The 13,466-nt window shown below is 50.3% G+C and overlaps 4 protein-coding genes across 4 annotated transcripts; all 4 read right to left on the bottom strand.

Annotated features, from left to right (window-relative positions):
• Window positions 1-47: 47 nt before the first annotated feature.
• On the bottom strand, window positions 48-1,338 carry ANOM_008997 (putative HLH DNA binding protein (Penr2); the record flags this gene model as incomplete). The annotated part of the gene is made up of 3 exons (XM_015554253.1): window positions 1,069-1,338; window positions 453-1,011; window positions 48-400 (listed from the first exon to the last, which is right to left on the bottom strand). The coding sequence occupies exons 2-3, from the start codon at window positions 982-984 to the stop codon at window positions 48-50; spliced, it is 885 nt and encodes a 294-aa protein (XP_015403423.1). The 5' UTR covers window positions 985-1,011; window positions 1,069-1,338.
• A 2,392-nt stretch (window positions 1,339-3,730) lies between these two features.
• On the bottom strand, window positions 3,731-4,925 carry ANOM_008996 (putative protein N-terminal asparagine amidohydrolase; the record flags this gene model as incomplete). Its single annotated transcript, XM_015554252.1, has 2 exons — window positions 3,731-4,689; window positions 4,760-4,925. 2 exons carry the CDS (start codon window positions 4,923-4,925, stop codon window positions 3,731-3,733), a joined length of 1,125 nt encoding a protein of 374 aa, XP_015403424.1.
• A 929-nt stretch (window positions 4,926-5,854) lies between these two features.
• On the bottom strand, window positions 5,855-9,873 carry ANOM_008995 (putative leucine permease transcriptional regulator (SAC3); the record flags this gene model as incomplete). The annotated part of the gene is made up of 6 exons (XM_015554251.1): window positions 5,855-6,498; window positions 6,568-6,912; window positions 6,970-7,938; window positions 8,082-9,042; window positions 9,097-9,276; window positions 9,337-9,873. The coding sequence occupies 6 exons, from the start codon at window positions 9,871-9,873 to the stop codon at window positions 5,855-5,857; spliced, it is 3,636 nt and encodes a 1,211-aa protein (XP_015403421.1).
• A 1,419-nt stretch (window positions 9,874-11,292) lies between these two features.
• On the bottom strand, window positions 11,293-13,182 carry ANOM_008994 (uncharacterized protein; the record flags this gene model as incomplete). The annotated part of the gene is made up of 5 exons (XM_015554250.1): window positions 13,029-13,182; window positions 12,775-12,979; window positions 12,296-12,712; window positions 12,059-12,241; window positions 11,293-12,005 (listed from the first exon to the last, which is right to left on the bottom strand). The coding sequence occupies exons 1-5, from the start codon at window positions 13,119-13,121 to the stop codon at window positions 11,293-11,295; spliced, it is 1,611 nt and encodes a 536-aa protein (XP_015403422.1). The 5' UTR covers window positions 13,122-13,182.
• Between the last annotated feature and the right edge of the window lie 284 nt (window positions 13,183-13,466).

Raw genomic sequence — 13,466 nt, 5'->3', positions numbered from 1 at the left:
GAGTCTCGCGACTAATGTGTACGTAACAAAGAGAAGTGAACCGGATGTCAAACCTGGCCCTGATCAACCTCCAGAGGTTCCAGCTCCTTGGCCTCCTCATAATCGTCGAATTCGAGGCCCGCATCGCGACAGCGTTGCAACCACTTGAGCGCAATGTCTCCGCGGCGATTGACCTCGACTTTTAATTTGGAGTTTTGTGCGCTGATCTCGTTGATGGCATGACTCGTAGTCATGTTGTTCTGCTCCCATCGCTCGCTCATTGCCTTCTTTTCGTCATGAAGCTGACAGATGTACTCGATCGCGCGTTGCAGAATAGCACCCTTGTTCTTGTCGCAGTTTGGAACAAGACGAGCAATCTGATTGATACCTTCATTAATCGCCTCACGGCGTCGGCGTTCCACTTGGGAACCAGTCAGTAACAGAATCGAAAGAAAGCAGGGAAAGCGACCGACCTTCTTTGTGATTGTTCTTGCGGATTTGATGCCATTCCGGCGACCCAACGGAGGGCTTTTGGTTCATGCTTTGTGCTTCACGCGCAGCATAAACAGCAGCAGCAGTAGAATTGTGACCATGAGCGCCACCTATCGCTTGGCCCATTTCATCTCCGAACGTCAGGCCATGTGGAAGGCTACTGTCGAATGTCGCGTCTGGGGGAGGTGGGTATTTGTTCTGCGGTTGGTGCGCGGCTAAAGCAGCTTTAGCTGTCAGAGCATTCTCATCAGAGATACCGTTCTGCGGACCGACATGTTGGAGAATTTGCTGGTCAATATTAAGCTCGGATGCTGCACCAGGGAGGCCATGGGTATCGTAAGACCCGAGAGAAGCATGGCCGAAAGTAGGTTGGGTGTCTGGGGCTGGGATACTGCCGTTACTTCCGTTGGAGGAGCGGTTCAATCGCTGAGCATCAGGCCCGGTGCTGTCAGTGCTTTCGCGCTTTCGCTTATTGTTCAAGCCATCAGTGGCACCCAATGAGGGATCGGACATGACGCCGAGTATTACAAGTGAACTACCCTACAAACAAGTGAGTCAGCAGACCAGTGAAAAGGAGCGTCGGTGGGCCCTGCTTACCTGCTAGATAAGGTAGAACTGAGATAAGATTGGGGAACCACGCTCCTGCACAGCTACTGACACCAATCTATTGTTGAGTGAGTGATCTATGAACATGTGTTCTTGTCAGTGATCGCAGCTCAATGGTCAGTAGTGCAGATGCAATTCTCATAGAAAGCAGAATGAGCTGTGTTAAAATATGATGGGAAATGTCAATTTAGATAGAAAATCATTCAATCAATAGAAAAGCGTGAATATTGCTGATCAGTATTGATGTTGAGGTAGAGAGTGGGAGACGCGTTCGGGGGGTTGACGCGCGCATCTCCGCATCCGCATCAATAACATCTGGTCAGTGAGATTATGCCAGCGGCAAAGCACAACTCTTCACATATACCACTAAGTATATGGATCGCGGGTGCATACATAAAAGCATAGGGTAGAGATACATCAGGCAGTATCGATCAGCAAGGAACTACAGTCCAAACGCGCCCTGGCAGTTTTGCGACCGACGAAACCGCGCGACATCATAGGCAACGGTCTCCTCGCGACCGGTTCATGGCGGAGAGCATGAACACCAGGGCGATGGACGGGACAAGAGCAGGAGCACCGTGCCGCAGCAACCGAGGGTTGTTGCGGTTGACAGAACGGAGAACAAGGAGGTAAATGAGAAGAAAGGGAGCAGCAGTACCTTGGGATGGGCTATCTATCACCTGACAGCAAGTCACCTGCCACGGGCAACAACAAGATAGGATGATCGCGATTCGATCGTGAGAGCAAGAAAACGAAATTTGTACCGGGAAGAAATGGTCGAGGCAGAAACGTCCGGCGTCAACACAGTGGACAAGTCGGATTTGAAAACGAACAAAAAGAAGTGGCGGCTTTTACAATGGAAAGTAGGGATACATGGAGGTGTAGAGAGAGAGTCGAGTAGAGAGGGATTGCTCACGTGGCGAGGGCGAAAGACGAGGTCAAGCCTTTGGCCAAAAAGAGGAGGAATGCGGTGACCGGTTGTGACCTGGTGTGCACTCGAGTCACGGGATAACGGAGCCTCTCTCTTTATCTCTTTCCTTTATCGATCCACCGATCATTCCATCGCAGGAACAACTTGGGGAAGTTCTTTGCACCGAGCCAGCCCGCTCATTATCAACCAATCTCTGTCCCTCCCAAGTTAATCCAACCGGTTTTCTTCCTTCCCTCCTTCTTCCTCATTCAGATGTCATGTGCTGTAATCCCGTGCCCCCTCCTCACCCAAGGCCCCCGTTGGCATCGTTGATTGGCTGCGTGTTTTCGCCTTGGCCGGTTGCCGGAGGAGGGGTTCACCCGGAAATCACGTGGGCCCTTGCAGCCCTCCTGAACGGGGAGCGGACGAAGATCATGGACTCTTAGTAACTCTGCAATGTTTCCCCAGGTCTGCAGTGTTCCTCGAATAATGGCCACTGCCCTCTCATGCAGGATGGTGTCATTGGAGGACGAAATCCCCTCTATTTGGGAGCGCCTGCTCATCCCGACCGGCCCGTCCCTCCTTTGGTCCCTGCTTAGGTTGCACGGTCCAAAACGCATAGTATCAGTTGTTTAGTCGACGAATGACGGGGATCATGCCATGTCCCTCGATTTCTCCTCTGTGAGATGCCGATCGCCCTGGTCTGCCTGGTCTTCGAGGTATAATAGCATCGCTAACCTAACCGCCCCATCCCCCCTCGATCTAATCTTTCAGGAATCATTCAACGTTTCCAAGTTCAAGTCTGCCGGGGTTTCTGAGCCCCCTCATTGGCAGAAAAAACCATCTCGATAGTTCAATAGCTCAAAATTGAGGACACCTTCCGAAGAATAGTGGTCTCAGTTGACAGACGCAGTAGAAGTCTTTCGCTGAACCTTCCGGACTTGAGATACTCTCCCATTGGAGCTCAGCGGGCTTTCTTTATCCCTCCATCATATTTAGCTTACTGCCCCCCAAAGAACATGACTTCATCTGACCCTAGTGTCACATGTGCCCACTGCGCGCATATTAGAGGCTCAGCTCCCCCCCCCAGTTGCGTTCTTCACTCAGCGGCAGTGTCCAATCTGCGGCCTATGGTTAGTGGGGATGTTTGCTAGGGTTGTAGTAAGAAAAACCTGTTCTCACCCATCAAGATTGGCTTCTCGACACCATCTGGAAAGGTGCCGATCAATCTGGTCATAAGATGAGTGGAATGCTAAAGAAAAAGACGGGCGCGTGAAGAAAGAGGGAGGTACTGAGACGATAGTTTATCGGGGCTACTGCCTGAGAACCTATTAAATGGTTATTCTCCGGACTTTTAAATCTAGAATCCCCCCTGTCTTTGCAGAAAAGAAAGAAATGTCACATGGACCAGCATTCAGTATGACTGTCAAGTGACTCACATGACTCTGGGACGTGTAAGTGTGGCAAGACGTTCGTCGGAATGCTGGCCACTCGTGAACTCACTGTACGATTATCGTTGCAAAAGAGGCACAAGACGTGCGACGATAGTTGAACAGATGGAAGAGAGCAGTTCGCATGTTGTAGTATATTGACGATCCCGACCACCCAGCTCTCGTAGGAGCTAGGTGATAGACCATTACAAGTACTAGAACCCCAAGCATGCTATACTTGCCATCGACCGGCACTTATGAAAGGATACTATTATTGCCCGAGCCATGGATACGTCCCCAGAGCTCAATCACATTACCTACTAGCTTTAACTAAGCCGAAGACCATTTTTGGGTCCATCGTAGTATCCGCAAAGCAGATCCCTTCGGCTGTCGCGGCCATCATATCCCAGCACAGTATTTTCACATCAAACGGCGATGTATCCTTGTCCCCACTCTCATCCTCACCAGACCCATTCTCGGAATCTTTGTCCACAGCACTGGTTTCTCCATCGGCCGAGGGGCGGCGCGGCCGTTGCGTAACAGCAAGAATAGCACTCGTGCCAGCGTACAGCACCGGGTTGGTTCCCTCAGGACCTGGTTCGTCTCCGGCGCGATTCGCAAAAACAATAACAGTCTTCTTGCCAGACTCCGCATCATCCCCATCGAAGTTCACCTCATGACGCAATCGTTTTTTGATGAGGGGCCAAAACCGCTGGATCCAGTAGTTGAAGGTATCCATCTCCGGCTCGCCAGCGAGAGCGTCGAGCTCTTCCCGGCCCAAGGATGTGAGCCAAGCCATCGAAAGGACGACGAGTTGAGACTTCGAATCCAGCACTCGGTTCGCGAACTCCCATGCGGTGAACGGCGTCTCGAACTTATACGGGTTGATATCCATGCATATCCCGAATGAAGTGGCAACGTTGGTGCCGGGAGAATTCTGCTCTGGTGATTTCCCAAAGGTAAGCTCGCGAAAGCCCCGCTTCACATCCCCTTCGGCGGCCCATGTCTCGTCTGTATAGTACAGAAACGTCTTGCGGTAGTTGTGCAGCACCTCCCCGTTCTCGTCAACCACAAGAAGAGAGTTGTAGTACGTCTCCTGCTGACTAGTCGAACCGTCTCCTTGGCTCACCCCTGCTTCCTCGACCTCAGGATACCCAACGCACACTTTACATCGATACCGCCTAGCCGTCTCTCGTGCCCACGCGGCTGATGGGCCCTTCCCCGCAGGCTCCAGATATGGCCTGATAGCCTGCAGCGACGGGAAGTTATAACCTTCGCACAGAAGCATCAGCATAGGGCGTCCATAAAGAAAAGATTCAAAGATTACCACAACAGAACATACCAGTCAAAGCCAACTCAGGCAATACCAGAATCTCCGGTTTCAAGACGTCGACTCCAATGCCAACGCCTCCTAGCACTTTGCCATTCTGCAGCAATTCATTGGCCCGGTTGATGTTGCCTTCCACATCGCCCAGTTTCGGGGCGAACTGTAAGGTGGCGATTCGCATTTCCCTGCGCTGCTGGGTGTGTGTGCGCAGAACAGGGAATGGTGTGAAATGTGGATGCTTTGGCGGGTATCTCCTCTGGGTACTAAATGCAGCGCACCTCCTATGCACTGCAGGAGAGCGGATGGCGAATACGGACGGTCGACACTGTGGGCCGAACCCGGTACAAAAAGTATTTACTTGCTTTGGAATAGTAATGGTGGCGATATATTTTGGCAGTCCTTTTTCCTTGTTGTAAATAGTATCAAAACCGATGAGTAGCGCCGGTTGATTGAGAGTTCGATAGGTGATGTTGTTTGTTCTGATTGGTTTCGCTGTGACAAAACTCCCTGTGGTGTGGGGTTGGGCGGTGGGTCTGGGCTTTGGTTCGTATTGTCCTGCATTCACCTACAAATACTTACATAGAGAACTACCTCAAACTCTGCTTGTTCAATGTCATACCGGATCGCTTTCAATGGAGAGTAGGTGTCCTGCGTTCTAAAGGCGGCTGGCTATGTACTCTCTATCTGTAAACGAGTAGTGGATCCGAAATCATACAGTTTCATCATAGTACAACAATCCCTTGGGCAAGATGCATTCAATGCATTCGATGAGATACAAAAAAATAAAAAATAAACAGAACTGCCTAGACTGAATGTAGGGGCAAAGGAATCCCACTCGCTAAGATCCAGAACAAATCGAGGTATATGATCTTTCCCGCGCCATGCTTGAGACCCAGGTACTATGCAGTAACTCTCAACACCATACGTAAACATAGAATTCGCTGAACGCCGTCTCCCAATGCAGATATCGAACTCCAACAAAACCAATATAATATGTACTTAAATGGCTCTACCGAAAGAACCAACCTCAGCCATGAACGCATATAACTGTATAGGATTGAAGATCCCCATAGATGCGCAATCCTGTTGCTGTTGATTACCGAACCGTCTTTATTTAGATTTTCGTTTCTTTTTAGGGGTAAAGTCCAGTGGCTTATAGGCCAACCCTTTGCCACCCGTCAGGCAAAGTCTTTGTTCGGTGCGAGATAATGTGCGGCCCAGTCCGAGATCGGTGTCAGGGGCAAGTGCAAGGTCGTACCCGTTCACAAGTGATTGGGGCGACTGACTCCGGGAGAAAGAATACGATGAAGAGAAACTGCTTCGAGGGCTGAAAGACGAGCGCCGAGGTTCAGATGACCTAGTAGACCAGCTGTTTATAAGTCTTGGGCCGCTCCTGAGAGATTCAGCGGCTATGCGGGCAGCAGAGAGGAGGAGTTCATCCTCGTCAACTTGATTAGGCTTTGGAGGCTCTGGTTTGGATTCGGCTGCCGGCTTCCGCGTCATGGACTCGATTTGTTCTAGGATAGGAAGCTTCGGTAGAGGTTTGATAGAGGAAAGCGCCATGGACTTTTTATGTAAAACAGGGGTCTCGGCTTTCGGCACTTTCGCGGCCTTAGAGCCGCCTTCTACCGGCAATTCTTCTTCGGGGTCTTCATGGACTCGCTTGCGACTTATCGAAGAAGTCCTCCGTCGCTTATCAGCCGCTTCTCTTAAGGTTTCTATCCATGCTAAACGTCGATCGTTCACATCGGGGGCTGGAAAACCATATTAGCGATACACTGCACAAAGGGGTAGTCTTGCTTTAATGCCACAAACTAACTTACCGACAGAAGTGGCCTCGTCCACAGTAGGCTCTGTAAGCTCTGTAGGCAAAGGAGATGTGGAATTTAGATTTTCCGGCTTGACAGATGTTGCCGGGCCCGTAGGTTTTGCTGGTCTGGTTTCTTCTAGCGATGATGAATTCATCTCCTGTTGCTGCTGGGCAGCGTCATTACTGTGCAACGAAGATTGTCCGTCGTTTGACGCAGGTTCTTCGGTTGTACTCTTTGTGAACGTAGGTGCCTCATATTTTGCAGGTTGCTCTTGCCCTGCATTGCTATCTGTGGGCTTCTCAATAATGGAACTCGACTGCCCAAAGGTTGACTCGGATAATGAGGGCTTGGGAATCCCTGGGAAGTTATTAGAGCCTCCTATGAATGAGCTTTTGTATTGGGCACGAATCATACCGTTATTCTCTGACGAAAATGGGGATATAAAGGTTGTTGGGGACTGCGTAAAGGGTCCCTGCGGGAGCTTCGGAGAACCTGTCTGGAGCGGGCTCCCTGTATCGCTAGGGACAGTGCTCTGAGCAGCAGTATTAAATACAGTGCTGGGCGCGCCCGAAGGGGTTGGTGCATTGGCGGTATCGAATATACTGGAAGGCTGGCTAGCAGTCAACTCAGCAGCTTGATGAGGTTTGGCATCAGATGAGGGTGTCGGAAAACTAAAAGGTGAGTTGGTCGGCGTCGTACTGGGTTGAAATAGACTAGGGAATTTGAAGGCAGGTGCCGTGGAGATAGCGTTAGGCGCATCGGGTTTGTCTTGCTGCGACGCCGGACCCGGTGGTGCGCTAAAGATGGATGTGGACTGCGAGGTGTTCGGCCCAAATGAGAATGGAGAACTGTTGCTGTTTGTCTCAGGTGTCTTCGAGGATGGGAGAGAAGACAGGCCGGCAAATGGGTTAGGCGGCGCCGATTCTGTGGGAGCGCTAGCTGAGGGACCAGGTGCGAATAATGAGGAGAGTGGTTTAGCACTCTCGGACGACTGGAACATACTAGGCGTCTGGGAGAATACGCCTGCTGTTTGTGTCGGCTCGGCACTTGTTGATGTTTGTGTAGATTCCCCAAAAAATCCGCCAAGACTATCTGCGGATGTCGGCATATCCTGCACTGATCCATCCTGCGCAAAGTCCCCACTTGGTTGTGGTGTCTCGTTATCGTCGTCGCTGACAAACAGTGCATCGTCGTCTGCAGAAACCCCCGTTGTTGTCGCAGACAAAGCCAGAGGGAGCTCTTGTAGAACTGAGCAGTCAACCATCCCTAACTGCGCTGCTTGCTTGATATTCAAGCCAAGAATTATTGCGACCAACGTGCGGCCTGCACGCTTTGACTCGACATACGTCTCTGAGAATGTATGGTCTGATGTTCTTCGGAACTCTGTTATTCAATGAGTCAGTCGAGGAAATGCAGTAGATTGAAGGACGAATATCTAGAAACGTTCTCCCATTATCCGGTCAAGTGAAGGCCTCTTCAACTGGCAAAAGAGATCAAGCGGTTTCATCGTCGAGGGTCACACATACCGACTGAGTCAATGTTACGGCTTCCCCAATTCAAGTATAGGTCGCCATTTGCGTTTTCAGCAAATTCCAAGTCCTGTTCTTCGCAAAATTTGATAGTCTGCTCAGTGTCGTCAAAGTATAGCACCCTCGTTAACTCATCCACAGTCCATTCTTCGTTTTTATGTTGCTGAGAAGACGGATATCGGCAATACCCCTTCCAAATCGAGCGGATAGCAGTCAATCGCACGTTGTTGAAGTAGATCTCCGCAACACAGGCCATCAAATATGAAACAGCTGGAGAGTCCACCAGACTGAAAAAGCGCCCGTAAAAGCCCTGTGCAATTGCATTTTGCCGTTTAGAGTCGAGAGTCCCCTGATACTCCCACCCATTACCAGCAGCAGCCAGTAGTTCTAGTGCTAATTGCACCCGCGGAGAATTGCGTAGTTCAGCTGGCCACTTTTGTACACGCGCTTCCAGGTCAGGTCGCTGGTCCAGAATAGAAAAGATAATATAATACGCGCGGAATTCATCTTCGTTTGGAAACGAGATACGACTGCGATTGTCGTCATAGTAGTACATTAGCGACAGCATCGTATTGTTAAGCTGTTCACGTTCCTGGTGATGATCGAACGGTTCTTCGTTGGCAGGGCTAGAAAGCAAGTGGAGTGATACAATGTGAAAACGGGCAATTCTCTCAAGACAAGTGACTGCCATTTTCACATCGTCTTCCTGGGTAAGTTGTTGGACTGAGAAGTCATTGCGAATAGATCGGGTTCGATCCCAAACGAACTTATGAATCAGCCCCAGGGGCTCGGGTCCGCCAATTACATGACGGATTAAGTAGTTCATGGTCTGGAGAAGGGCCTTTGGTGTTCGGATATCGGATGGAAGCTGCTCGTCATAGCCAGCAGCCGATCTTCGGAAACGTTTGAGCATTTTTGTTTCGAGGTTCTGCAAGGAATTCGTTGAAGGGTGAAGCAACTAGGTCCGGAATGTAAGTGCAGGTCGAACAGCGATACGGATTGACACGAATACCTTCTCACTCTTATCGACCATCTTCTGAACGATGCGCTCAACGCGTTCAAACTCCGGACACATGCTAGTACATGTTCCCACAGGTGTAATAGCTTGGTTCAAAGAAGTTGGTTGGTTTGGATCCGCCATCTGTCCTTCCCTGATTGCTTTCTCTCTCTGTTTAGCCCTATCGAGTTTGAGCTGTGTATCCCATTAGCATGTTAATCCACTTCTCTGTCCGGATAGCGAATGAAGACCGACCTGTTCGTAACGATCGTTGTAGTTGTTTGAAACAGACACATCTTCGACAGGTACATTGGACATGGTCGCCCCGTTTGGCCGTATTGAGGAAGGCCGCTTTCGGGGATCACGGCTTGAATCGACCTGGGTCCCATCGAAAGTGGAAGGGGCCCCAAATGACGGCGCTTTCCCGAACCCGGGGAAAGAAGGTTTTTGCGGAGCAGTCTTCCCAGCGAAGGGCGATGGAGAGGATTGGTTCCCGGTCTGCTTCAATTGAGCGAAAGGCGAAGCCACATTTGCGGATGGACCACCGTTCGAGTCGGGTTTGCGCCAGGTATTTCCCATAGCACCACCCCCTCGGCCGTGGCCACGAGTAGCCCTGGGAGCCGTCATCGCTCCGCGTCCGCGTCCACGGGCTCTGGGATTGTGGGGCACATTCCCATTTTTGGCTTGATAAGGCGCCGAACGCCCAAGTGTACCACCACGTCCACGACCTGCTGTTCCCGTTGTGCCGTCTTTCTGGCTAAGGCCAGCAAATGGGTTTGGCGGACCGGCCATGTTGTCGCAAGGCGGGAACAGTGGACAAGGATACGCGTGGAGTGGTCCGGGCTTCCCCTCTTGCGAGGTTATCAAGTTTAGTCCGATTAGATTCCAATCATTGACAGGAGTTGCGGGCCGTCGGATGTGAAGGCGGAAGGCGATGAGTGAGATATTCTAAAAGTGCTATCCTCCGAAAGCCATTGGCAGGAGCGTGACGAAAGAGTTAGCCAAGGATGGCGCCGGAAGTAACACAGTTTTCATGGTAACACGATCGAGAAGAAAGAGGGTGAATAAAGGGAAAAAGAAATGGTGAAGGAACAATGATGTACGGGACCTGTGGCTAAAGCGAAAGCAGGAAACGATGATGGCGCAGTACCTTTCGATGCGAATATTGACAATGAAAAGTCTTCCTCAAGACAGAAACAAGGTCATACACAGAAGCCTCTGCAGCAACACAGCAGCTGCGGCGTTGCAAGCCAGATTGGATGGGGCCTGTGATCGTGGGGAGAAACCTCCGTGCGGGCAAACCGGTCGTCCAAAAACAACGGATGTTCGGTAGGAATACGCGCAATTTCGGAGTGCGAAATTAGGGTGATTGGTTCTAAGTTGGCTCGGCCCGTTCAGGTTGATCGTCTCGAATGAGGAGTGCAGAAGGGAGTGATGGTTGGTTTCTATCCAGTCTTCAGCGAAGCTCTGTCAGCTGCACCTGCGTCAATGCCCGGTAAACGCACAGACCAATTTAATCAAGCGCTCCTAACGCGCGCCTAGCTCCAGTAGACAGGGTCGCAATTGACATCGGCTTATTGATTATCCGTACCTACTCTGTTCGCTTTCTTATCCACTACTAGTTCAGGATTTTGGATATTCATAGAAAAATATATGGATTCAAGATAAAAACTTAAAATACGTGCATCACGCTTTTGAAACCAATATCGCTCCACAAAACCCAGAAAGCCACTGTGGCCACAATTACGCCCACCGCTTCTATAACCAATAAATCCTCGTTTCAGGCCGTCGCTTCTGGTTTCAGAAGCCAGGAAGCACATAGCCTGTATATGGACGCCTTCGCTCGAATACTTCATAAGAAAAAATCCACACAAAAATAAAAACAGGAAAAAGGGAAAAATATCTGCGGCATACATCCGTCCCAAGGCGCCATCAAAGAATTTCTGTTCAATGCATAACGTGTAGTTGCAAAGATTGCAATCAACTAGAAGAAAAAAACGTATAAAGAGGCGTAACGTATGTATGGAGCCTGAAATATGAATCAAAGAAGCGAAAGTCACCAAGTGGTGACAAATTTGTCTGAATGGGAGTGGGTGGTGAAATCGCGAAGCAGCAGAAGTCTATTGAAAGTTCATACAAATCGTGCGTGTCATTCGAGCTCAGACTGAGGTCGCAGCTTTGATACCTGGATAGAAGATGTGTCGGAGGTGTTTATGCATGGTGAGGTATCATATGAGGGTGACCCAAGGATCCCGCGCGGAAAGGGGTTCCTTTGGGCAGACCATGAGGAGTATGAGCCAGCTCTGCTGCGTGCGAAGTGGTAGTGAGCGGCATGTGGTAAGGCATATGTTGAGGAATGTTCTGAGCGGGCGCAGAGCCATAGTCCATGGGGTTGAACATGCTCTGTCGGTATGATGGTGTCCAGGCATCGAATTGACTAACGGATGGCTGCATAGGCAAGGCGGTTGGACGCTGGTGAGAAATGATCGGCTCTCCTGTTGTCGAAGCTGAGAATGGAGCCTGTAAGTAATCAAACGCATTGGGCTGTTCGTTTGGAGTCACAAGTCCCGACGTTACGGGTGTCTTAAGAATAGGATGGGAGTATTCATCCGGGTACTCAGAGTTGCCGTAGTATGAGCGTTCATGCGCAGATTGCTCTCCGAAGCTCAATGATTCAGGCAATGGGAACAACTGGCCCCTTTCCCCTCCCATGTGCACGGGGCGGCCATGTCCACCCATAGTCATGTCCACGGAGGACGTGAACGAGGAAGCTTGCTCGGCCGACGATGGAGGTGTCAGGAACTCGTCATCAGCTTCCTCCAGGTCTTCGGGCTCCAACTTTTGTTCTGGCTCACTGATGGTGTCGGAGTCTTTGTCCTTCGCACTGGCGTCTCTGTTCTGGACATAAACAACACAGTTCGCATCTAGTTAAAGCATTAGCTTGAGATAGGGCCGAAGGTCTATAAGTCAGACATACCAACTTCACCAAGCTCATATCTCTCTTCCATCCTCCGTACTTTGAAAACCTCGTCCAAGACCTCAATCTTCGAGGTAGGTCTCAGTTGTCTCTTAGAATCATGTGCAACTTCTTGCAGCTTGTCGGGGGTGATTCCGAATTTCCCGAGCTTACGCACGATGTGGATAAGGAGTCGAATGCGTTCTAATGGTTGTGAGTATGGATAGCCTGTTTATTGGGGGGGACGTATCTACTCACGCTCTTTCCTGAGGTGGTCGGGCTCCTTGTGGACCACTCCCGCTGGCCACCACTCAGGCTTGGTCTTCTCCGGGTCTCCCTTCTCACCCGAGGCAGCTCCAGCTCTGGGCTTGCCTCCATTGTAAGGATGCTTCACTTGCTTCCGAGGTTCAATGAATTTAATAAAAGCTTTGGCAATCTGGCGGCAATTAAGCTGCTGGAAATGCTTCAAGGCATTCTCGTAGTACTCGAGGATTTTCTCAGTGTCCCCGATCTCAATGCCTACCATGCTTGTGGAGGCAGGTACTTCCTCAACAGGCTCAGGGAAATGTGGCTCAAGAGCATGCTCCTGGAAGGAAGACTTGCGTCGCTTTACATGGCGAGAGAAGTCGTCGGGACGCGGATAGCCATATAGCGAAGCTCCCATACCAGAGTATTCTATTACTCAAAGTGATCAGTCAACCCGTGCATGAGGCTTAGGGGCACGTTGTTATACGTACTGCTAATGGTGGGTCTGCGATACCCAATCTTGGCTCCCAGTATCTCCAAGAACTTATCCTGTACGTCGGGGGTAAAGACTGTACCGTTTGTTTCCCGGATAGACGAAGACTCTTGCACCTTAAGTCTTCCGAGGTTGTCGAGGTAGATCATGGCATAATGGGTGTAAGGGAGGTTGAATGATGTACGCATGGTTACATCCATAGCCTGTATGGTCAGTGATGGTCTCATATTGACTTGGCTTTGTTCTGCTTACTGGAGCGGTTTCCCATCCAGTATAATCATCATGCATAGAGGACGCTGGCCTCTTGACGGCTCCTGTGCCAGACATGGATGCACTGACAACCATGATGTCTTGAGAAACGTTTAGATAAAGTTGCCAGTTAGGGGAAAGGTAGTAATCAGAGGGTCTGAGTGGCTTTCTTATTCAAGAAAAGAAAGCTTGGTCAGAGATAAAGAGACTGGTAGACAATATGGAACATAGAGAAGGGCCTCGAGGTTTCGATGGAGTGTCGACTGAGTGCGAACAAGGCGGCAATTTGTATCTGCTCGAGGTCCAGAAACAAATGCACTGCGATAGGATGGTTCAAGCCGACGCTGAGGGAATAACAAACCCCTCTCTTTCAAGTGACTTGGTCGAACAGGACGTGGCCGCGTTTGAGCTGGAAAACTACAGATGTAGTGGCAACTGTTG

Source organism: Aspergillus nomiae, assembly GCF_001204775.2.
Source record: "Aspergillus nomiae NRRL 13137 chromosome Unknown contig00340, whole genome shotgun sequence".
Classification (NCBI taxonomy): domain Eukaryota; kingdom Fungi; phylum Ascomycota; class Eurotiomycetes; order Eurotiales; family Aspergillaceae; genus Aspergillus; species Aspergillus nomiae.
The sequence above is the reverse complement of the archived record's forward strand: the minus strand, read 5'-3'. Positions and strand labels throughout refer to the sequence as shown.